Source organism: Schistocerca americana, chromosome 5 (assembly GCF_021461395.2).
Source record: "Schistocerca americana isolate TAMUIC-IGC-003095 chromosome 5, iqSchAmer2.1, whole genome shotgun sequence".
Taxonomy (NCBI): Eukaryota; Metazoa; Arthropoda; class Insecta; order Orthoptera; family Acrididae; genus Schistocerca; species Schistocerca americana.
In genome coordinates, this window is record NC_060123.1 from 156,104,580 (window position 1) to 156,131,950 (window position 27,371).

Genomic DNA, 27,371 nt, shown 5'->3' on the forward strand with positions numbered 1-27,371 from the left:
ATTTTCAGGAGGATTCGATGGTAAGTCTGCTGCTCTCGTCGTGCTGATAGGATTATCTACTGCTGCTAGCAGTGGTGATTGGATACATAAGCTCACTACCAAGTTAAGTGGGTCAGGTAGGCAGTGTTACCGTGTGAACTGTAGGGCACTGTAGGCCGTGGATCGAACCCGTTCAATCATCACAGCTCTTTGGGAAATAGTCCGGTTAGGAGTGTACTAATCCAATAGGTAAATACTGGCGAGTAACGGTCAAAAATGTATACGCAAGTGAATTTAGCAAGGTCCATGTAGCACCTAGTTAATGTGGTGTAATGGCGATGGTAGGAGTGGAGTAAAAGTGAGTTGAGCTTGTGGCAGCTGTGCTGTCCTCAAAGATTAATAATGTGAATTCACTACTACCTCGTACCATTAGGGCTGAGCTATTTACGGTTAAAATACGTAGCAGTAAGCGCAAAGGCGTGACAGCTACAAGTCCGTATTGGCTTTATACATACGGAAGTAGGAAGCGGGTCATTCCGTCAGTGGGGGGGTTAAAACAACTGAGTCAGTTGAGAACATACCCCATTTACTGATGGAAAGATTCGGCGGTTCGGTCGCAAGCTGATTAGAAGTACTTGTCACCTGCTAAAAAGCAACAGATTCCCAAAGTGGAAAGGGATGCATTTTTACACATGGCCTCCATTTCAAGGAAATTATGCATGCACAAATGCACATGTGTAAATGCACAGTTGCAAACTGAAGTGTATCCACAACATCGAACGGAATCTTCAGCAACACTTTTGTATTCCATCTGTATTTCAACCTTTACTGGTTCCTGCCACATTTAAGCATCATGATGCCAGTATTCCTTTCAAATATTTTTTACAAGTGCACATATTTTCAATCATTCTTCTACAGATACTTCTTTCATGCTCCTTTGTGTCAGGTACTCTAAAGCTTCCAACAAAAGGTCAAAATTTGTGATTTTTGTTTGCATAACTTCCAAATCACTTTTACTGCATACATATCCCAGGGATAGGGAGGTACTCTCAGAGCAGGGAAGTTATTTTCTACTACAATCTGTTCACAATATAAACAGGCTTAGATTTATTTGCCTTAACATTTACCACTTATCACTAGGTCAAGTATTTTGTCTACGAGCTATGTGGCAAGGAGCACTGTGAAAAGAACGAAGCATTTGTATGCGGGATCTGTGAAGTGTCATTCCTGCAACTACTAAATGTGACATGTACTGTGTTGTCTGAAAACTTTTGTAATTAAATAGAAAAGCTTTTCTGTCTTCATTCTGTGTGAGAGTTGTCTACCCCAAGACATAATCACTGATGTCTCCTTTCTACTCATGTAATGAATAAATGTAAAGACAGATTCTGTGATACATACAGAAGACACCTGCATTACAGATTACATGTATTAGTCACTTGCAAGTGACACATGAATGCCCCACTCCCTGGCCCTCATTAGCTCTGATAGACTCAAACTAACTTGCAGTACTGTCAACTTTCAACTCTAGGTGGTTGAACTTCTAACCTGGAAAAGAACTAATTATTAAGATATAGCACTCATCAAACAACAAGGTCGACAGGCCACTGTGGTAAAGTGTACGAGGAGAAAACAGGCCAGAAATTCTTAGGAGAATTTCTCATCTGGTCCCCACATTTATTTATGACCTCTGTGGCAAAATTTTCATTACTTATGAGGCTGTTAACCACCTCTTCATGGGATGCACATATTTCCTATGGTTCATCAAATAATACATTAAAAAAGTGAGCGTTAAATGCCAAAGGTTCACAAGAGTTGTTTTTGGGTGCAGTGTTAAAATTTTAACTACCTCTTGTGAATTTTGCAATGTTCTTACCAAATAACTATTTGCAAAACAATGACCTAGAACATCCAATGTTCACTGGCCATACTTATTATCAATGAGGAAACAAAGAAGTACATCTCATATGTTGTTGTTGTTGTGGTCTTCAGTCCTGAGACTGGTTTGATGCAGCTCTCCATGCTACTCTATCCTGTGCAAGCTTTTTCATCTCCCAGTACCTACTGCAACCTACATCCTTCTGAATCTGCTTAGTGTATTCATCTCTTGGTCTCCCTCTACGATTTTTACCCTCCACGCTCCCCTCCAATACTAAATTGGTGATCCCTTGATGCCTCAGAACATGTCCTACCAACCGATCCCTTCTTCTGGTCAAGTTGTGCCACAAACTTCTCTTCTCCCCAATCCTATTCAATACCTCCTCATTAGTTATGTGATCTACCCATCTAATCTTCAGCATTCTTCTGTAGCACCACATTTCGAAAGCTTCTATTCTCTTCTTGTCCAAACTATTTATCGTCCATGTTTCACTTCCATACATGGCTACACTCCATACGAATACTTTCAGAAATGACTTCCTGACACTTAAATCAATACTGGATGTTAACAAATTTCTCTTCTTCAGAAACGCTTTCCTTGCCATTGCCAGCCTACATTTTATATCCTCTCTACTTCGACCATCATCAGTTATTTTGCTCCCCAAATAGCAGAACTCCTTTACTACTTTAAGTGCCTCATTTCCTAATCTAATTCCCTCAGTATCACCTGACTTAATTAGACTACATTCCATTATCCTTGTTTTGCTTTTGTTGATGTTCATCTTATATCCTCCTTTCAAGACACTGTCCATTCCATTCAACTGCTCTTCCAAGTCCTTTGCTGTCTCTGACAGAATTACAATGTCATCGGCGAACCTCAAAGTTTTTATTTCTACTCCATGAATTTTAATACCTACTCCGAATTTTTCTTTTGTTTCCTTTACTGCTTGTTCAATATACAGATTGAACAACATCGGGGAGAGGCTACAACCCTGTCTTACTCCCTTCCCAACCACTGCTTCCCTTTCATGTCCCTCGACTCTTATAACTGCCATCTGGTTTCTGTACAAATTGTAAATAGCCTTTCGCTCCCTGTATTTTACGCCTGCCATCTTTAGAATTTGAAAGAGAGTATTCCAGTCAACATTGTCAAAAGCTTTCTCTAAGTCTACAAATGCTAGAAACGTAGGTTTGCCTTTCCTTAATCTTTCTTCTAAGATAAGTCGTAAGGTCAGTATTGCCTCACGTGTTCCCGTGTTTCTACGGAATCCAAACTGATCTTCCCCGAGGTTGGCTTCTACTAGTTTTTCCATTCGTCTGTAAAGAATTCGTGTTAGTATTTTGCAGCTGTGACTTATTAAGCTGATAGTTCGGTAATTTTCACATCTGTCAACACCTGCTTTCTTTGGGATTGGAATTATTATATTCTTCTTGAAGTCTGTGGGTATTTCGCCTGTTTCATACATCTTGCTCACCAGATGGTAGAGTTTTGTCAGGACTGGCTCTCCCACGGCCGTCAGTAGTTCCAATGGAATATTGTCTACTCCGGGGGCCTTGTTTCGACTCAGGTCTTTCAGTGCTCTGTCAAACTCTTCACGCAGTATCATATCTCCCATTTCATCTTCATCTACATCCTCTTCCATTTCCATAATATTGTCCTCAAGTACATCGCCCTTGTATAGACCCTCTATATACTCCTTCCACCTTTCTGCTTTCCCTTCTTTGCTTAGAACTGGATTTCCATCTGAGCTCTTGATATTCATACAAGTTGTTCTCTTATCTCCAAAGGTCTCTTTAATTTTCCTGTAGGCAGTATCTATCTTACCCCTAGTGAGATAGGCCTCTACATCCTTACATTTGTCCTCTAGCCATCCCTGCTTAGCCATTTTGCACTTCCTGTCGATCTCATTTTTGAGACATTTGTATTCCTTTTTGCCTGTTTCACTTACTGCATTTTTATATTTTCTCCTTTCATCAATTAAATTCAATATTTCTTCTGTTACCCAAGGATTTCTACTAGCCCTCGTCTTTTTACCTACTTGATCCACTGCTGCCCTCACTACTTCATCCCTCAAAGTTACCCATTCTTCTTCTACTGTATTTATTTCCCCCATTCCTGTCAATTGCTCCCTTATGCTCTCCCTGAAACTCTGTACAACCTCTGGTTCTTTTAGTTTATCCAGGTCCCATCTCCTTAAATTCCCACCTTTTTGCAGTTTCTTCAGTTTTAATCTACAGGTCATAACCAATAGATTGTGGTCAGAGTCCACATCTGCCCCTGGAAATGTCTTACAATTTAAAACCTGGTTCCTAAATCTCTGTCTTACCATTATATAATCTATCTGATACCTTTTAGTATCTCCAGGGTTCTTCCATGTATACAACCTTCTTTCATGATTCTTAAACCAAGTGTTAGTTATGATTATGTTGTGCTCTGTGCAAAATTCTACCAGGCGGCTTCCTCTTTCATTTCTGTCCCCCAATCCATATTCACCTACTATGTTTCCTTCTCTCCCTTTTCCTACACTCGAATTCCAGTCACCCATGACTATTAAATTTTCGTCTCCCTTCACAATCTGAATAATTTCTTTTATTTCATCATACATTTCTTCAATTTCTTCGTCATCTGCAGAGCTAGTTGGCATATAAACTTGTACTACTGTAGTAGGTGTGGGCTTCGTATCTATCTTGGCCACAATAATGCGTTCACTATGCTGTTTGTAGTAGCTTACCCGCATTCCTATTTTCCTATTCATTATTAAACCTACTCCTGCATTACCCCTATTTGATTTGGTGTTTATAACCCTGTAGTCACCTGACCAGAAGTCTTGTTCCTCCTGCCACCGAACTTCACTAATTCCCACTATATCTAACTTCAACCTATCCATTTCCCTTTTTAAATTTTCTAACCTACCTGCCCGATTAAGGGATCTGACATTCCACGCTCCGATCCGTAGAACGCCAGTTTTCTTTCTCCTGATAACGACATCCTCTTGAGTAGTCCCCGCCCGGAGATCCGAATGGGGGACTATTTTACCTCCGGAATATTTTACCCAAGAGGACGTCATCATCATGTAATCATACAGTAAAGCTGCATGCCCTCGGGAAAAATTACGGCTGTAGTTTCCCCTTGCTTTCAGCCGTTCGCAGTACCAGCACAGCAAGGCCGTTTTGATTAATGTTACAAGGCCAGATCAGTCAATCATCCAAACTGTTGCCCTTGCAACTACTGAAAAGGCTGCTGCCCCTCTTCAGGAACCACACGTTTGTCTGGCCTCTCAACAGATACCCCTCCGTTGTGGTTGCACCTACGGTACGGCTATCTGTATCGCTGAGGCACGCAAGCCTCCCCACCAACGGCAAGGTCCATGGTTCATATGTAGACATAATTATTTTCCACGTTACGCTTGGGAACAAAATTTCATCTTATTAATCAAATGAGGCAGTGTGTTTTATTGAGAGAGAGAGAGAGAGAGAGAGAGAGAGAGAGAGAGAGAGAGAATCATCTGGTTAACATGTAAACCAAACAATTTAGTATCATGTTGTACAACTGCTGCTCTAAGAATCTTGCCATTCAATTCTGCCATTGTCTTGTCTCAATTACACTTAAATGACAAACTGTAGAAAGCTAGCTCTCTCTCTCACTCACACACACACACACACACACACACACACACACACACACACACACACACACGCTAGAAACATGATTTTTACAGGCATGATGTTTTACTCATCAGCAACTGACAAATGAGCGAACATAAGTGAAACATCAATAGCGATTTATTGGATCCCAGCGCACATTCAGTACCACTGAAAGTTCAGGCACAATAGAACATTCAAAAATATGTTCCTCTGATCACCAAATAATGGAGAATTGAAAGACTAACTGCTTTAGTCTTTAACTAACTCTTTGACAGGTGTGAAATGCCTTCACATCTGAATTATCCAATACACAGTATAATTCATTTTCACTGAGAGCTGAATTATTGTAGTGCGAAGAAAATTCAATAAAAGTAATGCAATGTAAGACAGCCCTTGCCTCTGTAAGAAGAACCAGTTACAGCAGATTAATTTTGTAGTGACCAAAGTCCAAGTCTTAAAATAGAACTGCAAGTAGGTAACAGGTTACCTCACCGTAATGTCGCAAGTATAGCTTCTGTCTTAAGTAATGCTTCTATCTTAAACATAGGCAGTATAAAGGTATAAAGACAACTGCAACAACTGTCAGCTCTTCTGGTGTGTTCCCTGTGAGAAACACAAAACATGAAAGGGAAAAATCACACATTAGCAGTTAAAAGGTGCTGTTATCCTAAATTTGTTTTGCTGCATTGGCCAAAGATAATTTGTTTCTTATTGCACCCAGAAAACAGTTTATACCTCAATTGCAAACAGAAGTTTTACAGATCTGCCACATATATATATAGTGTCTTATAAAATGCTTGGCTACAAATAGCACATCAACGTGAAGTGCAGAATCATAAGCAGCAGACTGTGCTGTGAGTCTGTTATTTATGATATTGCAATTCACACTGACATGCTATTCAGAACCAATAATTACATATCTGATCATTTTTACAGCACTGGGACCCTTCAGATTTTTAAAATACTTTGTGATTACAAAATTTCTATGTCTCTAACAGTATTGTGATTGCTACATCCAGTGATGTCACAATTTCAAATTTCTAAGGTCTAATGGAACTAATTGCCCTACCAAACTAATTCTCCTCTCCACGATGTTTTCAGTACCACTGTCTTTCTATCATTCCATTTCACTTTGTTTTGTATGCTTCAATTTCATCCAACCGAATTAAGTCTTCTTTCACCATAAAATTAAAACATTTTTTCTTCTGGTTACACTTCAAACTACTCCTAATTTCTACTGACTTTACATCCCTGTCATCTAAAAATTATCCCAGTATTTCATTTACTCATATACTGTGTTAGAACTGTAAATCCTAAAACAAGGGATAACCTACTGCGGCATGAAATACGTGTATGAATTATTTGCTACACAGAATTAGCTACTGTAAGCAGCTTTTATACAACACAAATTCACATAACACGATATTAATCACAGACACTTGCTTTTACTGTTAATTTTTCAGTTTGCCACAAATATCTACTTGCGCACATATGAAAATATTAATTTAGACAAGGGAAGAGTGGTTGCTGATTTAGCACTATTCAAAAGTGGTAGTTACAAAAGAGTGAATTACTTACATGAATATGTAAATATTCAGTACAAAATAATTATGTATGCTACAATAATGTAAGCTTACTGTATCACAGAACTTTTTCACTGTTGTAAATGTGTTCAAAATATTTCAAACACATATACTGCAGATAATACATTGTTTGGGTTTATAAGTTCTTTCACTTATGTCACATAGCAATTTTTTATCAAGCCATTTTGTGCCTCTTTTAGGCAATTTATCCTCTATATTGGCCTTTTTTATTGTAGAAACTAATTTCAAGCTGTAAAAGCTTTAGGTTCAATGGTTTCAAACATTTATACCAGCAATATTGGAACTTTTTGTAAAATCAACCAGCGCATTCACATGTATTACATACTTTAAAGATATGTACTGCAAAATATATAGGAACTGAAAGGTTACGGCAGAAAAAAATCATTCCAGACTATAAGCATCCATAACACTGATAACATTTCCTACAAAACAAAACGTGCTGTTACTGAATTGCATGTGAAACAGAAAAATGTAATAATTTAGACTTGCCTCAAGTCCACCTCCAAGACAAGGACCCATAATAGCTGCAACAATGGGTTTTTTACTATTTTCTATGCTGGCCAGAAGCACGTGGGCATCGCGAGATATCTTTGAGACTTCAGCTTCTGTTTTACAAGCTTGTAACATGTTAATATCAGCACCAGCAATGAAACTTCCTGGTTTTCCTGATATTATAACAGCTGAGGTAATTGCTGGATTGCTTGATATTTGTCTAAGTGCATCTTCAAATCCTGCAGCCACATCCTTTCCAAGTGTATTGACCTGAAAAATCAGCAAGTCAGTTTCAGAACAGATCAAAGCAATACATGGTTAATACTTCTGACAATACATTAATATAAATTATTACACAATGAGGTCTCTATAATTTTATTAAACTAGCTTATTCACATAAATAAAACACGACAGCATCACAGTATCGTTACACTAGCAATAAGCTCCTTCACACATTTATAAGCGCTCTTCATAATGCTATTCCTAATATAATGCAGGTGTCATCTCACTCTAAGATAAATACTCTGCTTTCACTCAGCCCTAACATACTATATCATTATCAATTAATATTTTTACAAGCAAAATTTGACAATATAAATCACTTCATAGGTATGCTGTTTGACACACTTTCCTTATTTTACACCACAACCATATGTGCCGCATCATAGTAAATTAGCACGTTCAGAAACATGGCTATATGAAGTAAAGCAGACATGTATTGATTTCAGTTGATACTGTGTGAGTAGTAGTTTCAATACGTGATATTCAAGTACAGTCACTACCCTCTATTTGCAACTATATGAGGTCTGGCACTTAAGTGGCAACTATTTATTTACAACTTACACAAAACAGACACATTTCAAAGTTTTGCAGTCCTTCGGAGTAGTCACAATCCTTGTTTATAACATGTTGCCAGCAATATGGAAGTCTTAGGATACTCTTAGCAACACCAGTTCTGTTGATACTTCAAAGTGGAGCGGTCTATTGCTCAATATATCTCTCTAACAGTTCTGTAGTTAATGCCATGAAGTGCTACCTTCAATTTAGAAATCAAGTTTAAGTCATAAGGACTTACGTCTGAGGAGTGTGATCAGTGGTAAAGCACTTCAGAGGCCCATCCATCAAAGAAATCAGTCAACTTGGGCCATATGTGCCCAAATATTGTCCTCCAAAAATACGAGCAGGTCTTGCAGAAAGTGTTGCCACTCTTTTCTCTGAGATAGTTGCAGGCAGTTACCACTTCTTTCTCTAAACTGTTCACACAAAAGTGAAAAAAGTGAAAACACTTTCCAAAGGAACCGCCCATCATTTTCCAGGACAATGCTTGGGCACCTAAAATGCAAGATGCGATTTCAGAATGAGATGTTCACTCTGCAGTGGAGTGTGCGCTTGATATGAAACTTCCTGGCAGATTAAAACTGTGTGCCAGACCAAGACTAGAACTCTGGACCTTTGCTTTTCGCAGGCAAGTGCTCTACCATCTGAGCTACTCAAGAACGACTCACGCCCCATCCTCACAGCCTCACTTTTGCTAGTATCTCGGTCTCCTACCTTCCAAACTTTACAGAAGCTCTCCTGTGCACCTTGCAGAACTAGCACTCAGACGGTCGAGCATTTACCCGCAAAAGGCAAAGTTCCCGAGTTTGAGTCTTCGTCCGGCACACAGTTTTAATCTGTCAAGAAGTTTCATATCAGCGCACACTCCATTGCTGAGTGAAAATCTCATTCTGGAAACATCCCCAGGCTGTGGCTAAGCCATGTGTCTGCAATATCCTTTCTTCCAGGAGTGCGAGTTCTGCAAGGTTCACAGGAGAGCTTCTGTGAAGTCTGGAAGGTAGAAGATGAGGTACTGGCAGAAGTGAAGCTGTGAGGACAGGGCATGAGTCGTGCTTGGGTAGTTCAAATGATAAAGCACTTGCCTGCGAAAGGCAAAGGTCCCGAGTTCGAGTCTCGGCTCGATACACAGTTTTAATCTGCCAGGAAGTTTCAAGTTGTGCTTTGTTCAATCGATGGGACTGGGAGTGTTGTACCACCCATCACATTTCCCACACTTCATACCTTGTGACTTAAAACTGATTCCTAAATTGAAGGAAGCACTTCACAGCATTTGCTACAGAAGTGTTACAGTGATTCGTTGGCAATAGGCCACTTCACTCAAACTATCCACACGACTGGGACTGCTAAGGGTACCCTAAGACTTCCACATAACTGGCAACAGATTATACACAATGCTGGTGACTACTTTTACCGGCAGATAGTTTGGAACGCCATATCTAATGGCAACAAATAGACCAGACCTCTGAGGATGTCCACATCAAAACTGATATCAGTGAATACGACACGATTGTGGCAGCAATTATTACCAAAGTGCAAAGGACAACTGAAACAAGCAGAAAGATAATTATGTTCCATAAACTAAATAAAAATCAGTAATGTTGTACCCCAATGAGGAGCTTGAAACTTTCAGCATCAAGCAAGAGCCTGTAGAAGAACTAAAGCTCAAGTTTTACAAAAAATAACTGACCATGTTCAGGATAGATGAGTATCCAGTAGAACAGTTCATAATGGGAGGGACACTATGGTGCACAGTCACTGCAAAGAAACTTCTAAAGAGACAGACTCCTGCATAATAGGGATAAAACAAAGCTTAGGGCTACATACAGACACTGAATGACACATTTGGCTTTCAAGAGAGCAATGCGTGCAGCCACCAATGAAGAATGTAGCATAATGTTGTCAAATGATCTTTCACAAAACCCAAAGAAATTCTGGTCATATGTAAAGGCTGTTAGTGGCACCAAAGTTAATGTCAAGCCCCCAGCAATTGAGACAGGAACTGAAATCTAGAGCAGAAAAGCAAAAGCCAAAATGCTTAGCTTGATTTTCAAATGTTTCTTTTACAATGGAAAATTACCCCAATTTAATCCCTATACCTCTGAAAAGGTGAGTGAAATACTTAGTGTCAATAGGTTGAGAAATCGTTGAAATCATTAAAACTGAGCAAATCTCCTGGGCTCAATGGAATCCCGGTCAGATTCTATACTTTTCGACTAAGTTAGCACCTCTCCTAACTATAATCTACTGTAGATTCCTCGACAAAAAACTCTCCCCAGTTCTTGGAAAAAAGCTTATGACACACCTGCCTTCGAGAAGGGTAGCAGAAGTGATTGATATGTTGTAGAATCTTAGAACATATTCAGGTTTCAAACATAATGAGGTATTGCTAACAGAACGACCTCATCCATGTCACCCAGGGTGGATTTCAAAAACATGTATCATGTGAAACACAACAAGTCACTGTCTGAATCTACCAACTCATACAAATACCTGGTTGCTTCATAGAGCTATGAAATGGAAAGATAACACAGGCTCAAGTCTGGTGTAAAGCAGGTGGTAGACTTTGGTTTATTGGTAGAATACTGGGGAAGTGCAACAAAGGAGATTGCTTACAAATCACTGGTGTGATTCAAATATTTGGAACCAATATCACGTAGGACTAACAGGGGATACTGAATGTATATAGAGAAGAGCAGCACAAATGGTCACCGGTTTTTTTGATCCATGGGGGAGTGTCACAGTAATACTGAAGAAACTGAACTGGAAGATTCTTGAAGATAGTTTACATCTATCATGAGAAAGGCTACTAATGAAGTTTTAAGAATAGGCTATAAATTACTCTAGGAATATAGTACAACCCACTATGTATCACTCACATAGGGGTTATGAGGATAAGAGTAGAATAATTACAGCACTCACAATTATTATTCTCACAGTCCACACAAGAATGGAATGGGAAGAAACCCTAGTAAATAGTACAATGGGACGTACCCTCTGCCAAGCATTTCACAGTGGTTTGCAGAGTACAGATGCGCACACAAAAACTGCGAAACGTGTATCTAGTTTGTATAAAGTGTAAATAAATAGTTGCCAGAGTAACAGTTCCACCCTTCTTATGTAGTATTACTTGCCATCCTACATGGATCTACATCTACTCTGCAAACCAACGTGAGGTGCATGGCAGGAGGTACATCCCAATGTATCAGTTATTAGGGTTCCTTCCTGTTCCATTCAAGTATGATGCATGTGAAGAATGACTGATTGAATGCTTCTGTGCATACAGTAATTATTCTAATCTTATCCTCACACTCCCTGTGTGAGCAATTTGTACAGGTTGTAGTATATCTCTAGAGTATTCATTTAAAGCAGGTTCTTGAAACTTCATAACGTCTGTCTTCAAGAGTCTTGTCATTTCAGCTCCTACAGTATGTCTGTGATACTCACCTATGGATTAAACAAACCCGTGACCATTTGTACTGACCTTCTCTGTATATGTCCAACATCCCCTGTTAGTCGTATCTAGTACAGCTTCCACACACTTTAGCAATATTCTAGGATGGGTCACGGAAGTGATTTGTGAGCAATCTCTTCAGTAGACTGATTGCACTTCCTCAGTATTCTACCTGTTCTGGCATAACCACAAGTGCTGAAACGAAGATGGAGAATGCTGGGCCAGAGAAGGTGGAGAGTAAACTTCAGTGAATAGCCCTCTGACAAGGACCGCACCGCACCAGGAGCGACCTCTGCAAGAAGTGAATATAAGCACCGTTCCTGCCAGCCTTGGCCACTCAGATCGGCTCTGTATACAGACATTAGTGGACAGTAGAGGCACTGTTGTAGACCAGCACTCGCAGATCAGTTCTTAGCGACATGTGTCAAACTTGCACAAACATTGCATAGCCCATAATATTACTGTTTGCTTGTCGCCATCGCTTGCGACTATTCCTTGTAAATCTCCACGTTAAGTATTGTCAATCTGCTTTATAGAAATAATACTACTAATGTTATTTGCTTGAATTGTTGTATAGCATTCCAAGAATGCAGCATCCCTTAGGCATCCTAAATGAGACGAGTGGACAAGACCCAACACTACCAATTAACCTAAGTCTACCACCTGTTTTATCCATGGCTGAACCTACGTGATCATTCCATTTCATATCCCTACAAAGTGTTATACCGAGGTACTTGTATGAATTGGCTGATTACAACAGTGGCACATTGATATTGTAGTCATAGGATACTACTTTTTTTCGTTTTGTGAAGTGCGCAATTTTTCATTTCTGAACATTTAGAGATTTTGCTGAGTTGGTTACAAGAGTTGTCTTCTTCACCTGGTAGATTTGTGGCACAACCCTCTTATCCCCTTTGGGAGATCCAGTCTGTCAGATCATTGTCTGTTTAAATTTCTGGAAAATTAACAATGCTTTTCATGATTTAACATGTTAGTACAAGTTACTCCAATTCTCTTTAATCTAATCCAGCAGTGAACTCAGCTGCAAATTCAGTATAGAATCTGACAGTCCATCGGGGCCTGGAGCTTTGTTCAATTTTAATGATTTCAGCTGTTTCTCAACATTACTGACACTAATATTTATTTCATTCATCTTTTCAGTGGTAAGAGGATTAAATGGGGCAAATCTCCTGGCCTTTCCTTTACACAAGAACATTTGAAAACTGAGTTAAGCATTTCCGGTTTTGCTTTGCTACCCTCAATTTCACTTCCTCTCTCATTCGCTAGGGACTTGACATTAACTTTGGTGCCACTAACAGCCTTTACACATGACAAGAACTACTTTGGATTTTGAGAAATATACTGACAATATTTTGCTATGGTAGTCACTGAAGGCATCATGCACTGCTCTCTTGACAGACAAATGTGTTTCATTCAGCATCTCTCTTATCTATAGGCTTACACTTCGTTTTATATCCATTTTGCAGTAATCTCCATTTCTTTAGAAATTTATTTACAGTGACCTGATATCATGGAGGTTCCCTCACATTATGAACTGTTGTTCTAGGTCCACATCTATCCAGTGCGTGGTCAATTACCTTCTTTTAAACTTGAGCCACAGTTCCTCTACATGCTCCTGACCTGTGCTGAATGTTTCAAGTTCCTCCCTGAGATACGAAACTACTGATTTTTTATCTAGTTTACTGAACATATTTATCTTTCTGCTTGTTTTAGAAGCCCTCTGTACTTCGGTAATCACTGTTGCACACAACCACATCATGGTCACTGATACCAGTTTTGGCGTGGACATCCTCAAGGTGGTCAGGTCTATTTGTTGCCATTACATCTAACATTTCCATCATGAGTAGCATTCCTAACCATTAGTTCTAGTTAGTTTTCAGAGAATATATTTATCAAAGTTACACAGAAGTTTTATCATGCTCACCACTAAAAAACTGTAATTTTCCCCAATTAATTGTTGGATGATATAAGTCTGCATTAATGATTACACTATGATTGGGAAACTTACGTACAAGTGAAATGAGGTTTTCTCCTAAGTTTTCGATTATATCAGGAGATGAGTCTGGTGCATGATAGAAGGATCCCATTATTTTATGCCCACCCCTGATACTGATTCTTGCCCAAATAATATCACATGCAGCTTCAATTTCTATCTCGATGGATCTCAGTTTTTTGTCTACTGCAACAAATACAACACCTTCACTTCCCATTTTCCTATCTTTTGGTATACACTTAAATTTTCCCCAAAAATCTCATTGCTATCTATTTCAGGTTTAAACCAGCTTTCTGTACCTTGTATTATGTGAGCTTCACTTGTCTTCATACTCGCTTCAAACTCTGGCACATTGTTGCAAATTCTTAGGCAGTTTACCATTAAGATTTTAATATTTTTCTTTCGATCTTACACTGATACTTCTGGGTTTCCTACAGCTGTCGTTATCTGAAGTAGATGGAGAGTCACCTAATCTAAAAAACATTTGTGTGCACCCCCCCCCTCACAATGAACTACCTGAGTAGCAACCTCTGATGTGTAGTGCACACATGACCATTTTGGGGGACCCTATGATTCTCAATGCTACGAAGGAAGTGCAGGAAGTCAGAGCCTACCTTGTCACAGAACTTTTCAAGTCTCTGGTTCATTGCTTCCACTCGACTCAGAACCAAAGTGCCATGATCAGTTCTGGAGACAATGCTGCAAATTGTGAGCTACACGAGGGAATAAGCAAATTTTCAACAAAATTTCATACCTCTATTCTTTTTAAGCTTTTATTTCCATGTCAATTGGAAGTTGTTAATACAAGTTTACAATACAAGGAACTATAGGGTGTTTCATAGCCAGAAAGTAGATTCTTACACATTTCTAATTCCACAGCTCAATAATCAACTGACTTAAATAACTTTTGGATTATGTAGGTTGCCATTCGCTTGCCTGTTGTTACCACTGCATGAAAGATTTTCATTCGAGGTTATAAAGAAGCAGTTTTTTAGTAATGGATTAAGTTTCAAATGCAAGCAATCTGAAGTATTTTGCCGCACCCTGTTTCACTGATATAACTTAACATCAAATTTATAAGAAAACTGAATAACAATATTTGTTTACAGTTGTTAATTGTAAACACTTCAGTAACATCATAGGTCACAATCAGAGAATTAGTAAGGCCAACAAATGGGAATGGAAATTTAAGGTTGTGGTAACACTGATTTGTGGTGTAATCCTATGTCTACATTTGCTCGAATTTTAACGATATCTTTGCTACAAAAAATGGCCGGTAAGTCATAACAAAAAAAAATAAAATAAAAAACCCTATCATGTAACATACAAATTTATGACAAGTTTTTTGTTTCATACATTTACATCAACAACAGGGGAACAAAAAGTGGGCACTCCATGGCTAATGGAACGAAACATCTATATATCTACGGATGCAAGACAGATTTTCGGAAGCTCTGCAAAGATTTTATATTGATCTGTCCCTTGATTTTAAAAAGTATTTACTAAAATTAATGTGAGAAGTGATGTTTATCAGTCGGTTGCATGTATTCTTGTACGTCCATAATATAGCTAGTGTATTTTCGAGTTCAGCATAGTTCTGAAAAAGATTTTTCCCCAAAGTAAACGCTGTAGACATTACTGTCACTTTATATGATAATCTACAAGAAAGATGGGTATATTAAGACGACCGGGTGATTTCGATTGAACATAAGATTGACAAGCGATGCACCTTATTACAAATTACAACAATTTATAGTTCATCTTTTAGAGTATCTCATTTTGATAGGGTATTTGTTTTATCTTTTTACTCAAAAAATATAGGCCAACATACCTTAGAATTTGGGGCATCTAATGTTACAACACATACGCCATCAACTATCTTCGTTCTTACGGGGCCGCTCTTTGCTGCCTCTGTTGCATACAGCCTTCGCGACAAGTTACCTTGAAAGAAATATTATTTTGAAATTACAAAACTATAGCCAGTGTCACAGTGGGGTATCTACATCGGTCAAATTTTAGAACACTGAGTATTAATTTAATAAATATTAAAGGTTATACGGACATATGCAGAAAGTCACAATATAACTTCTATATTGGTATATACGAGTTACAGTTAATTACCTATCAACCGAGAAACCTTCATATTCCGCCTACCAATGCAACCCAGGACCCCACAAACCCTACTGCTGGCCATCACCGTCTCCTGAGGCCAAAGATCACCTGCATTCTGTTACCACAGTAGCTCAAAGTTCATAAACACGCACCGAAAACAATATTCATCGTACTTGACTACTAGCGGTTGTTGAAGCATCTTTATGAAGCTTGTGTCTGTGCACTGAAGAAACAATATTTACATCATCAAATGCCCGAACAACGGACGCTACCTTTTTTTAAATAGACAATACTTTAAAAAAAAAAAACAAGGAACTCGTTGATCATTAAATAATACATTCGTTTAATTAAAAGTGGTATCGAAGAGATGTACTAATTAAAACTAAACTTCCTGTTGATAATTGTCTATTACGTTAAAAAGACATATAATATTTCGCTCTGTTCAGTTGGGAGACGTTTAAATGGTACGTTCTCATGTATAGTTGTGTACATCGGCGGTATTTTACGTGTGTGTTAACAACATATACACACACAAACAATAGCATTCGCAAGTTTCGGTAGTAGGGTAAGGGCTGTGTTACATTAAGCGACTCACGATAAACCGTAATCTGGTTGTCGTGTATGACAGCGGATTTTAAACAGGCATGTCAAAATTTTGCCAGAATTTTAATCGTCATGCGGATCCTTATTTTCATCAGACTTCAACGTACTATTGAAAACCTCTTTTGATGTAGTTGCCAAGGAAAATATGCATTTTTTGACATTATGTAATATTATACCCTGTGTTCATTGTATTTTCACAAAGTAATTATTTCTTGTAGTCCACCAATTGCTATCTGCTAAGATACTATTTCGAGTGGTTTACCGAATTGATATAGACTAAAGTAATACTTAGCAGTAAATTATTTTTGTAATGTCATTGTCATAAGTCAGTCTCATCAAATTTCTTGAATATACACAACAGTCCATGTTGCCACCTGTTTTATTTAAATTTTTGTTAAGTGTAGTAATATTTGTAATATAATATTTTTGGAATGAAATATTTTCCAGGCATGGCTTCAGTGAAAGTGCCTGAACAAAAGGTTATACTTTGTGGAGAATATGGTGTTGGCAAAAGTTCTCTTTTCCGTCGGTACTCCACAAATACCTTTGTGACTGCAACAGATAGGCAGTCAACATTGGGTCTTGATCATTTTGACAGGGAATATAAAGTATCTGGAAAACACATAAAAGTATGTTAAGCACCATGAAGTAGTAGTATCCTTTTGTAGTGCAGTGGGAATTTCTCATAAGCACCATATATGTTTGTGTTTTCAGCTACAGTTATGGGATACTGGAGGTATGGAACGTGTTGCATCAATCACGTCCAGTTATTATAAATTTGCAGAGGCGGCCATACTAGTATTTGCTCTAGATAATGCTGCTTCATTTCATGTTTTGTCCCAGCATCTCCTGGATATAGTGACATATGCAGAAAATGCAAAGATATTCCTGTGTGGCAATAAATCAGATTTGGAAGGTCACACTCCACAAGTTACTGAAAGTGATATGGAAAGTTTTTGGTATGATTAAATTATGTATTTTGTAAATGCTGTTATATTTTAAGTTATTTATCCATGATGTTAATATTCACTGTTTTTTTTTTTTCCTCTACAGTGAGCAGTGTCATAATCTAATCAGTGCTACATACAAAACTTCATGCAAGACTGGTGAAGGAGTAGAAGAAATGTTTGCTGATATTGCACATCACTTAGTGCAGGCAAATAGGTCACGTTTAGAATTACAGACAATGGACCAAGAATCTTTTAAAATCTCAGCCCCAGATGAAGCTACAGAACCATCATGTCTGTGTTAACATATTTTTGCATGGTTGTGCTCCTTGAACTGAACTGTGAAACACAGTGAAGATCTCTCTTTATATATCAAGGGAGTTTACTCATTTAATTACTGTCTTCCTAGGTAAGAAATGAAAAGGCTACTTTCATTTTCATTGATTAGCTCATGGTAAAATGTATTCCAATTAATGAAACAATTTAACATCAATTTTATGTAACATTATTGATTATTATATATAGCAAAAGATTTTCATCCATTGGTACACTTCTCGACAGTCCATCCATTATATGTCCTTTATTTATGCCAATATTTTGCAGTTAAATGGTTTGTATGATAATACTAATGCTGTACAAAAGTGATTTTTTACAAATATATTTTGTGTGTTCTTTGTAACTATGTAAAGTAAATTGTTTACTTGATCATTGGAAACTTATTTTTTCAGACATTGTGCTTATCAGGCTAGTGAGAACAATGCTGTTAAGAACTGAGTGCATGAGATGCATTTTGATAAACTACTGAAGTGTAAATGTGAATAGACTTGAACTTCACAGAGTTATTCTTGATTGTGTTTTCACATTCTTCTCTTTATCCAGCATCCCTGAGTTCTGTGTGATTCATTCATTCATTCTTTCTTTTCTTCCTGTATGTTTTGATCAATTAAGAAATGAAAATCTAATAGGCTACATTGTCTACATTTTGTTGATCTTCCTTTGTGTTTCCATTCCACGCTGTATAAATATCATGCGTTGTTATTAATTGTCATTTCTAACTTAATTAGGTAGATGAGACCTATGAATCTCAAACGTGTGAATAAGGGACATAAGTCCTGCATAGTTTGCAAGTATTATGTACTACCATTTCTTAAGATTTAAATTTGGGGCTTAAATTGTTTTTGTTACTACACAAAACATTGTCACTAAGCTGACAAAACAGAACTATAAGCGGTAGAGTAGAAATAATAATGGAGAACTAGATTTAGATTGTCAGGGCATTCTCCTTTCAGGTTGGGCATAGGTATGAATAAAATTATCTAAATTAAACATCCATTGTAAACAAATGAAAGCAACAAACTACATTATAATTGATACAGAATTGCTGGACAGAATTTCCTTGCCGAATATGAGATATTTAGCAATGCCAGTAAACTTGTTTAAAAGTATATGACACTGTCATAGCTTTCAAAGCTATTAGTTTCTCAAAGGAACACTGGAAAATACTGAATACTAACATCTTACCTTGTATAATGAAACGAAATTTTTAGAATTTTCAGGGTCACTTCAGTCGTCTTAGCGTTACCTTAAATGGGTGCTAGAGTTTAAAGTAACTAATTTTCAGGAATTATGAAAGGCTTCAACAAATCCTTTATTACATACTTACTGCACTGCATGAAATGTGCAAACTACACTTGTTAGTAATATGACACTTCAGTTTTACAGTGGTGGTCCCCATGTGCAATTAGGGCTAATCAGTTAACAGAAGTGGATCCCAGTCTTCCTGGGATGACAGTGACCTGTAATCCTTATTTAACTTTCCCTAACATCTCTGTCCCTTTAGCTAGAGGAAGGAAGTAATATTTCCAAGTGCTGGAGTAGTGTCGTATTTTTTTGTGTGTTTGTTGGCAGTACTAAATTTTTCATTTCCCAGAGGTAAGTACTGGCCAGAGATTACATCCTATAATTTTATAGTTTTCTGGAATGGATTTTCCTTTTGATACAAACTGCTCTATGACAAATAGGGGGAGGGGGGAGGAAGATTCTTAAATCATAACACTAACTGGACAAATAGGAGTGCCGAGAACATGACATCCTGCTGCAAATTTTTCTAAAGCATGTTTTGCAACTTTGGGTTTTTAAGAGCAAGCAAATGTTGCCATTAATAACACAGAACAGACTTAAACGGCAACACATTTTGTTTTGTAAATTTGAATGATTTTGCGATTTTGTAGTTTTAGATTCCAAAAGGTGCCTAAAAACCAAACTATGAATTGTATGCAATTTTAGTAAATAGTCCTATAGCTATACTGTGTTGCTTGTTATAGTTTCTGATAGATAAAAAGTACCACTGACAGTCTGATTTGCTAAACTGTGGGGATCTTCTGAAATCAAAATCACTTATGTTCTTTATAGGTTTGGAGTTACATTAATACTGTGCATCTTTAAATATTAATTGTCTAGTGCAAACACATCCTGTACTTTGCATGTGTATAGGACACTCAGTTGTTATAAAATACTCAAATTATCACAGTTACCTTCTTGCCTTAGATCTGTGCTGAGGTAAGACATTGGACTTGTATTTATGAAGATTATGGTTCAAATCCAGCCATCTAAATTTATCATTGTTTCCCTAAATTGCTCAAGCAAAATCTGGGAGTGATTGCTTTGAAAAGGATGTGGCTGATTTGCTTCCCCATTCTCCCACAGTCTGCGCTTACGCTATGCCTCTAATGACCTCTTTGTCAACTAGACATTAAACCCCAATCTTTCTTTCTGCTTTAGATAACTAGCACCATGTAGCTACTACTGATACAGAAAAAGTGGTGTGTAAAACTAGTTGTCTGTGGAATCTCTCTTTTGTGTATTGTTCGCAAATAAAAGTAAGAAATGAAAATTAATAATATTTGATACACAGTAGAAGTGTCTAGTTATCAGCTGCTGAAATGGGAGCAATGCAGTAATATTTGAATGGGATATAGTGAAAAATCTCAACAAAAAAGAAGTAGCCTCCACCTCCACTCCCAAAAGAAAAGAAGAATAATTAGTTAGGTGATTGTTACAGCACACAACTTAGTAATTGTACACTGGCTGAGACATGAAAAATAAATGTCCTGTGGCATACAAAAACCACTGCTAGATAAAATAACTTAAGAGGGAATATGACATATGTCAGGTAAGGTGGTAGAGCTGAGTACCATTACAGTTTTGGGCTAGTTGTGACAGATTAGCTATGTCACAAAATAGAAAAATAAGTACCACTTTTCATACAGCTGTACTAGGTAATATCAGTAAAATAAATCTTCAACAGTGGTGCTAATTATTATGATATGAACTGTTTGACTGTATTAAACAACTAGGGAATGACTTGATCTTAAAATTATTATGGAGGGACAAGTCTAGTATAGTTGGCACTGAAAGCCATTGCAAGCATGTTTAACAATAACGGGCCTGCCTCTTGGTGACAATGATTTCCTATGGAGGGGTACACGGATATAATTATCCTCTTATGTTCACGGTGATGTTTATTTACCGTAAATCCTACTTTGACAGTATGCAAGTCTGTACCAAGACAAAGTTGACAAAGTGAGCGCATGGTGTGAAAGCTTATCCCATGTTGATATACCTAATTAGAGCTTTAACACTGAAAATATAACAGTGTTACTGATTCGCTAGGATGTTTTGTAGCCTTGTTAAACTCTTGGGCCCATTATCATGTATTGTCTGGCGGAAGGCTTTCAAATTTATTGCAATGACTCCTTTTTCATCTTGTGTGTAGGCAATTCCCAACTTAAAGCTGTTTTTTAAACTGAGAACATAATCTTTCATGAGATAGAATGTGCATATTTGGGCAAAGTAAGGAAGGAAAGAAAGAAAGCTGAATATATCAATAAGAATAACAGACTGTTAGTGAAAATTATCAATAATGTAGCAGTAGCACTGCATTTTTCAAAATGTTGGTAACTGACTTCCCACACTGAGAACATGTCAAGAAACAGGTAAGAGCCATTGGAAATTGTGTAACCATCAGATAAGATTCTTTGTCACTTATTGAAATTTAAACTATGATTGAATGGATTTTCTTGCTAGACTCCGTGTTTTGCCATCTATGGCAGACTTCTTCAGGGTGCATGAGACTGATGTGAAATTTTGTGCTGAGGATGAACTGGTGGGTTGACCTCGAGAATTCATTTAGCCACAGCTAAATAACTGAGAAAATTTTAATAACTGTAACATTTATGATAATGAAAGCCTGTATTTTTTTCAAGATTTTTATTACATCACTTATTTACACACATCCAACCCTCTCTCTCCCACCATCCACATCAGTCATTGTATCTTTGTCATGTTGGTTGATAATTTCATATACATTCTATTTTATTTTTCTTGTTGCCCTACTAAAAGAAAAATCTTTTTTTCAGCAATTAAATATTTTTTGGCTATTTATGTATAGTCTACTGTAATTTGTGTTGTGATGAGACTCATATTTGCATGTGAACTTAAATATGTTTTAATTAGCAGTCTCTTGAGTACTGGAATGTATTCAGTTCAGATAGAGGTGAAGAAATGTATAAGTCTCAGTTGTTGGCTGTTGAAATATAGTAAGGGAAGGAGGAGGAGTTTTATTGAGATATGCTGGTCCAGATTCATTATTGTTGCATGTCTTTACATGTATTAAAATTAATTGCTAAATACAATTCCAGAAAATGAATGTTCACATACTGTTGACCAAATTATGCGATTTCAAGAAACTTATGAGCTTTTGTAAGGTCTGTCATTTGGAACTCCATTTTCACTTTTAAGTAAAACTTGAGTACTGATGCTGTGATTGGCCTGCAGCATTTAGTAACTGGTGTGATCTACTGCAGATTCCTGTCTTTTGTTCACCTTTTCTGTACTGTTGTTTCAGTGTCATAAAAATGTTTCTCATGTCCCCACATCTGTTGTAATACAACATGTATTTAAGACTTGGAAGAAAATACAGTGCTTCAGAAAATTCCGCCCATATTGTATCAACAAGGTTTTTTAAATATGTACTGTTAATCATAACTTGTAGGTTTTGGCATGCAGGAAGGTACATACTAAGTTCTTTTTTACAGTCATAAATTTTGAGTGTGTTTATTTCACTGTATTTTATTAGTGGTGCTCATACGAACAGTTTCTATGTGTGTATGTGTGTGTCAGAAAGGATTGCACAGTTAGCACAGAGAAACTGTGCATTTGTTAAAACATATTTACTAAACAATATTAAACAGTACTAATCATTTTAACCCTTGAGTGGGCGTGCCTTTGTATAAAGTGCGCTAACAAAAAATAAAATGATTTTGCACAATTCTGTTTTTGTTTCACAACTGCAGACCCATACCTATTCCTTCATTATTGCTTCAGGCAACACAATGATAATTTGTGTTGTCATATGTCCAACTGAGCAGCAGTAATATAAAATACAAAGTGAGCTAGGCGGAAAAAATTTACGATCTGTGCAAAAAAAGAGAGAGAGAGACCCTGATTATGAGCTAGCAGCCTAATGCCACATTGAGGCAGTTGTCTATGAGATAATTAGTGATTGAATGATTGAATAAACAGCTGGATGGGATCTGATGTCACAGCACTGCTTAATGCTTTGAATGGGTCATTTACTGTCTCTGTAACACCTGTCCTTGGCAACAGAGTGTTGTACTGAAAATTTATTTCATTATGGTTTAACCAAACAGTGGTGTAGCTCATATTATGTAAGATTACTTTCTTGTTCTTTAAATAAACTAAGGTTAAACTGTGATTTTGATCATACATGAATCACCTAGGCAACATAAATGAAGCTATTCTATACGTGTGTACAAAGTGCACCTCGCACCCACTCGAGGGTTAATATGATTTTCTTATAATTTGATAAAGAGCTTAATTCTATTTTACAAATGATGTTATTTGTATGTACAATATTACCATGTATGGCTGTATTCTTATTACTAGCATAATTAAAATTCTACTGATGTATCAGAAATAAATGTTTGTATTTATCTCATATTAGTAAAAAAATATAACAAATAAATTCTCTCTGTTTTGATACAATACTGAAAAGTTCTGGGTTGAATATGTATAACAGAATGAATAAATGTGACCACTTTATTTATAGTTAGGTGTTAAGCAGTTGGCAGAAACATGAAACGGAACAAAACTGAAAAATCTGAAATGAATTTTCTCTCTGCATCAAAATGTGTATTGATTTGAAACTTCGCAGCAGATTAAAACTTTGTACCCTCAAATGAGACTCAAACTTGGGACTTTGCCTTTGATGGGCTAATGCTCTACGATCTGAGCTATCCAGGCACAACTCATAACCCACCTTCACAGCTTTACCTCCGGCGGAAATTTTGTCATGATATTTCCAGCAGAGAATTAGTGTGGAAGGGGTGGGAGCTGACAAAGTGGAGGTACTATTTGTAAATGGTGGAATTTATACGTTGGTATTTTTCTGGAGCCATTGGAAAAGTGACAGTCAGCATTCAGTATAGTAGAATGATGCACTGGAGAGAACAAGATACTGTGGCAAAGGAGGGATAACAGGGTTGCCACAGGTTCTGGAAATCAGATAATTTCAGGGAAATTTGGAAAAAAAAGACTACTGGAAAAATCTCGTTTTTGTCTCAGTAGATGAAATGGTTTGTTTACTGTGGTGTCGTGCATCGTCGCTGGCTGGGTGCAGCTGTGTACGTGTGTTGCTTACCTACTCCTTCATTACTACTTCTTCTCCCCTTCCTATTACTCCCCTCTGCTTGCAGTCAGTGCTGCCTCAACTTCGCTAGCCCAGCAGCTGCTGATGGGTGGCATTAGGAGTGGTTTGTTTGGATCTGATTTTCAGAGACTATAGACACAGCGGCATTAGAAAGTGGTCATGTGTGTATGAGTTGTGTCTGATTGTGTGAATGTGCGTGTGCTCTCGTTTTCTGACAATATCTACGGCTGAAAATTTAGTTGTGAGAGGATGATTGTCTTTTCTATGTGCCTGTCTGTGGCTCAGCATTCATCTTTGCTGTGAGTTGCTACCTATCCCCATTATTATTGATTCTCAGAGTATTTTAATATGTTATCTGTCACATAGATTGATCACCCCAGTCTAATTTCATTGACATGCTGTCTGTGGCTTGTGAATAGCTAGCCACACAAGTGGATTTCCACCACGGGCCAAAACTGCAGACCGTTTATGTAGTCATCTGTAATGGATCAGACCTGCCAATCTGAAGCCATTCAGTTCCCACTAATGTGCAGGCCCTCCCTGATGGATCTAGTCTTACCGATCTGCCCGTAGGCTGGGTCTGTTTATGTGTGGCATAATGCAGTCGATTTTCTTGGTTTCTTCATGGGCCCAGGACTGCAGTGCTCCTCAGCAGGTCAGAGGCCATGGGCGATGGATTTCAGGAATTGCGACTTTCTCACCGCAAGTATGTTGTGCTTGTGGCGTTTTGTAGACATTTTATTTGTGCTAGTATATTTTGGCACTTTAAAATTAGTTTATATGTTAGAAAGTATGAACAATAAGAAGAAGAAAATTGTGTCAGTTGCTGGCAGTTTGTACGCTATGTACTCATATATTTCTTGAAAGAAAAACCACACAATACCTGTAAAACAAGACATAACACAATGGGTAATGCCTGACAATAACAAACATAGTAGAACCAAAATTTTATTGGTGGTCACCTATAGTGTTCATTTACACAACTCTTCCCTTCCTTTTACACCTCTTTCAAGAGGCCTACTTTTTCTGAGGTTATTTCTGAAATCAGTGAAGGTATTTTAAATCTGTCTTGCAATTCCAAGGAAATGTGTATTTTTGTGCCTAAATGTGTTTTGTTTTATTGAAATAAAATAACATCAGTGGTCTTAGTGAAACTCATTTACCACTTGGCTTGCTTTCTCCATCTAAAAACAGTTCATGGCAAAAGGAGTTGATGTTAGTACTTAAGATTATTGCTCACACCAGGAAACGCCATCTGCTTGCATGTTTTTTTTTTTTTTAAATATTTCCTCGTTTGCACTATTGTTTCTTGTTCCATGGCTGCAAAGACAGAGTGTCTTAACTTACCCTTGAGATCCCAAAATTTTTCAGGGGAAAATCTTAAAACTTGTCTGGAAATCAGGGAATCTCACTTGGGGAAACTTGCGCAATCCTGATTGAGGATAGTGCGTCTCGGCCCTCAGTGCAAATCATGAACATTTCATCTGTGAACCCAAGTCAAACAAGGGATTTATTATCTGGGCTGACAAGAAAGGTTTCCAATAGATTATCCACAAACAGTTCACATTTGAGGCTGCCTGCACCCATGCTGCAGATTTATTTGAATGATGTTCAGTCAAAAATATACAAAAATTTTCGATTTTTTTTTAAAAAAAATTTATTTATTCATCTACATCAGTGTTGCGCTTTTCAAAATATTTCTCCATTACATATTGTACATTTATGCCAACACTTTTTCCAATACCTGAAACGCTTCTAAAACTCTATCTTTGGGGTAGATTTTAGCTCTCTCGGTGATGGTTGTAATATGGTAGAGCTTTAAGATTTTTAAAAACAGAAAAAGTCACATGGGATGAACACTCCACCTTTGTGGTTGTGCAGTTACTGAACCTAGTGTGTGCCACTGTGTGTAGAGGGTGCGTATTTAGTACTTTGATTTTGGGAAGACTACTGCAACAATGTACATTCTAAGCTCTCTATATTCTATACATTGTTAAAATTAATTTTTGAGGAGACATTTAATTTTTCAATTCTTTACAGAAGCACTACACTAATCTACAATTCGTAAATTACAACCACTGATACAGAAAGATTGCTGCAAAAATATCATTCACTGACAAAATAATGCATAATTCAGAAAATGAAAGCAAAGTAGTATGGGATGTTATAAAATGTGAAACTGGAAAAGACAGTGACAAGTATAACAATATACAAATTAAACATGGCATAGGTTAATTGAAAATACTCAGTAATTGGCAAATTTTGTAAATGTCTTCCTCTGGTATTGTGGACGAGTTGCAACAAAATCTTTGTGAAACACATGTAGCACCCACCAAGACTTACACAGCAAGCACAATGATGCTGGTTTCCCACAACAGACCTTGAAGTCAGGAAGACAATACAGAAATAAAAAAAAAAGAATAAGTGGAAATAGTTGAGATTCCAGTCTTTGTTCTGAATGCCTGCATAGACAGCTTACAAACCCCATCATGAAACATAATGAATGATTCCTATTGTTCTGATTTTTCCTGAGTACCTAAAGCATTCAAGAGTTTAATCTTGATCCACTGCTGAATATGTTGCTAAAATAACTATTCGCTTTTCTGTTCAGAAATGATTTATCAACGCATTTCGGGCTCTGCCCATTATGAGAAATATTAAAAACAAGTACAAAATTCTTATACAGAGTATGGATCCATGTGTGTCACCCATCAGTATCAGAACTTATGCATGACTTGTGCTTTTACTAAAGAAAGGTAATGTGGAGACTATTGAAAACTACAGACCGTTTCACTACTGTCTGCATTCTCAAAAATAATTGAATCAGTAATGAAAGATAGACTAAGGAATTGCATGAATAAATACAACTTTTTAACAAAGTACAGTTTTGTTTCCAGAGTTGGAGAAGTACAATATCAACTATTACAGAGTTCACAAAAGTGGTACTGGAAATTTTTTACCATAAAATACTACTAAAAAAACGTAGAAGCACTAAGTGTAAGAGGAATAGTGAGTGAATTGTTAAGTCTTATTTGGAACACAGGGTGCAGAAAGTAGAGATAGTTCATGTGTCTGCTGA

The 27,371-nt window shown here is 37.3% G+C and overlaps 2 protein-coding genes across 6 annotated transcripts in view; one reads left to right on the forward strand and one right to left on the reverse strand.

Moving 5' to 3' along the window:
- LOC124615407 (trifunctional enzyme subunit alpha, mitochondrial) overlaps positions 1-16,173 on the reverse strand; it is a 155,814-nt gene extending 139,641 nt beyond the window's left edge. Inside the window, exons 1-3 of the mRNA XM_047143260.1 lie at positions 16,022-16,173; positions 15,732-15,841; positions 7,596-7,868 (exon numbers count right to left, since the gene is read on the reverse strand). Of these exons, the coding sequence (XP_046999216.1) occupies positions 7,596-7,868; positions 15,732-15,841; positions 16,022-16,094 (456 nt within the window). The 5' untranslated portion in view covers positions 16,095-16,173. The remainder of the gene's footprint in view (positions 1-7,595; positions 7,869-15,731; positions 15,842-16,021) is intronic.
- Positions 16,146-22,891, forward strand: LOC124615408 (ras-related protein Rab-30). 5 transcript variants are annotated; one of them, XM_047143263.1, is made up of 5 exons: positions 16,146-16,476; positions 17,063-17,244; positions 17,330-17,574; positions 17,669-17,971; positions 18,291-22,891. In XM_047143263.1, exons 2-4 carry the CDS (start codon positions 17,065-17,067, stop codon positions 17,865-17,867), a joined length of 624 nt encoding a protein of 207 aa, XP_046999219.1. In that variant the 5' UTR covers positions 16,146-16,476; positions 17,063-17,064; the 3' UTR covers positions 17,868-17,971; positions 18,291-22,891. The 5 variants fall into 5 exon arrangements, with proteins under 5 accessions (XP_046999219.1, XP_046999221.1, XP_046999220.1 ...); XM_047143265.1 differs by lacking the exon at positions 16,146-16,476 and adding an exon at positions 16,481-16,577; XM_047143264.1 differs by lacking the exon at positions 16,146-16,476 and adding an exon at positions 16,525-16,654.
- The last annotated feature ends 4,480 nt before the right edge of the window (positions 22,892-27,371 follow it).

Bases quoted from the DNA above. Each gene is read 5' to 3' on its own strand.
- LOC124615408 (XM_047143261.1), top strand. From the start codon at position 16,688: ATGCGGATCCTTATTTTCATCAGACTTCAAC. The intron at 16,719-17,062 runs GTACTATTGAAA...AATATTTTCCAG, and splicing joins TATTTTCATCAGACTTCAAC to GCATGGCTTCAGTGAAAGTG. The intron at 17,245-17,329 runs GTATGTTAAGCA...TTGTGTTTTCAG, and splicing joins TATCTGGAAAACACATAAAA to CTACAGTTATGGGATACTGG.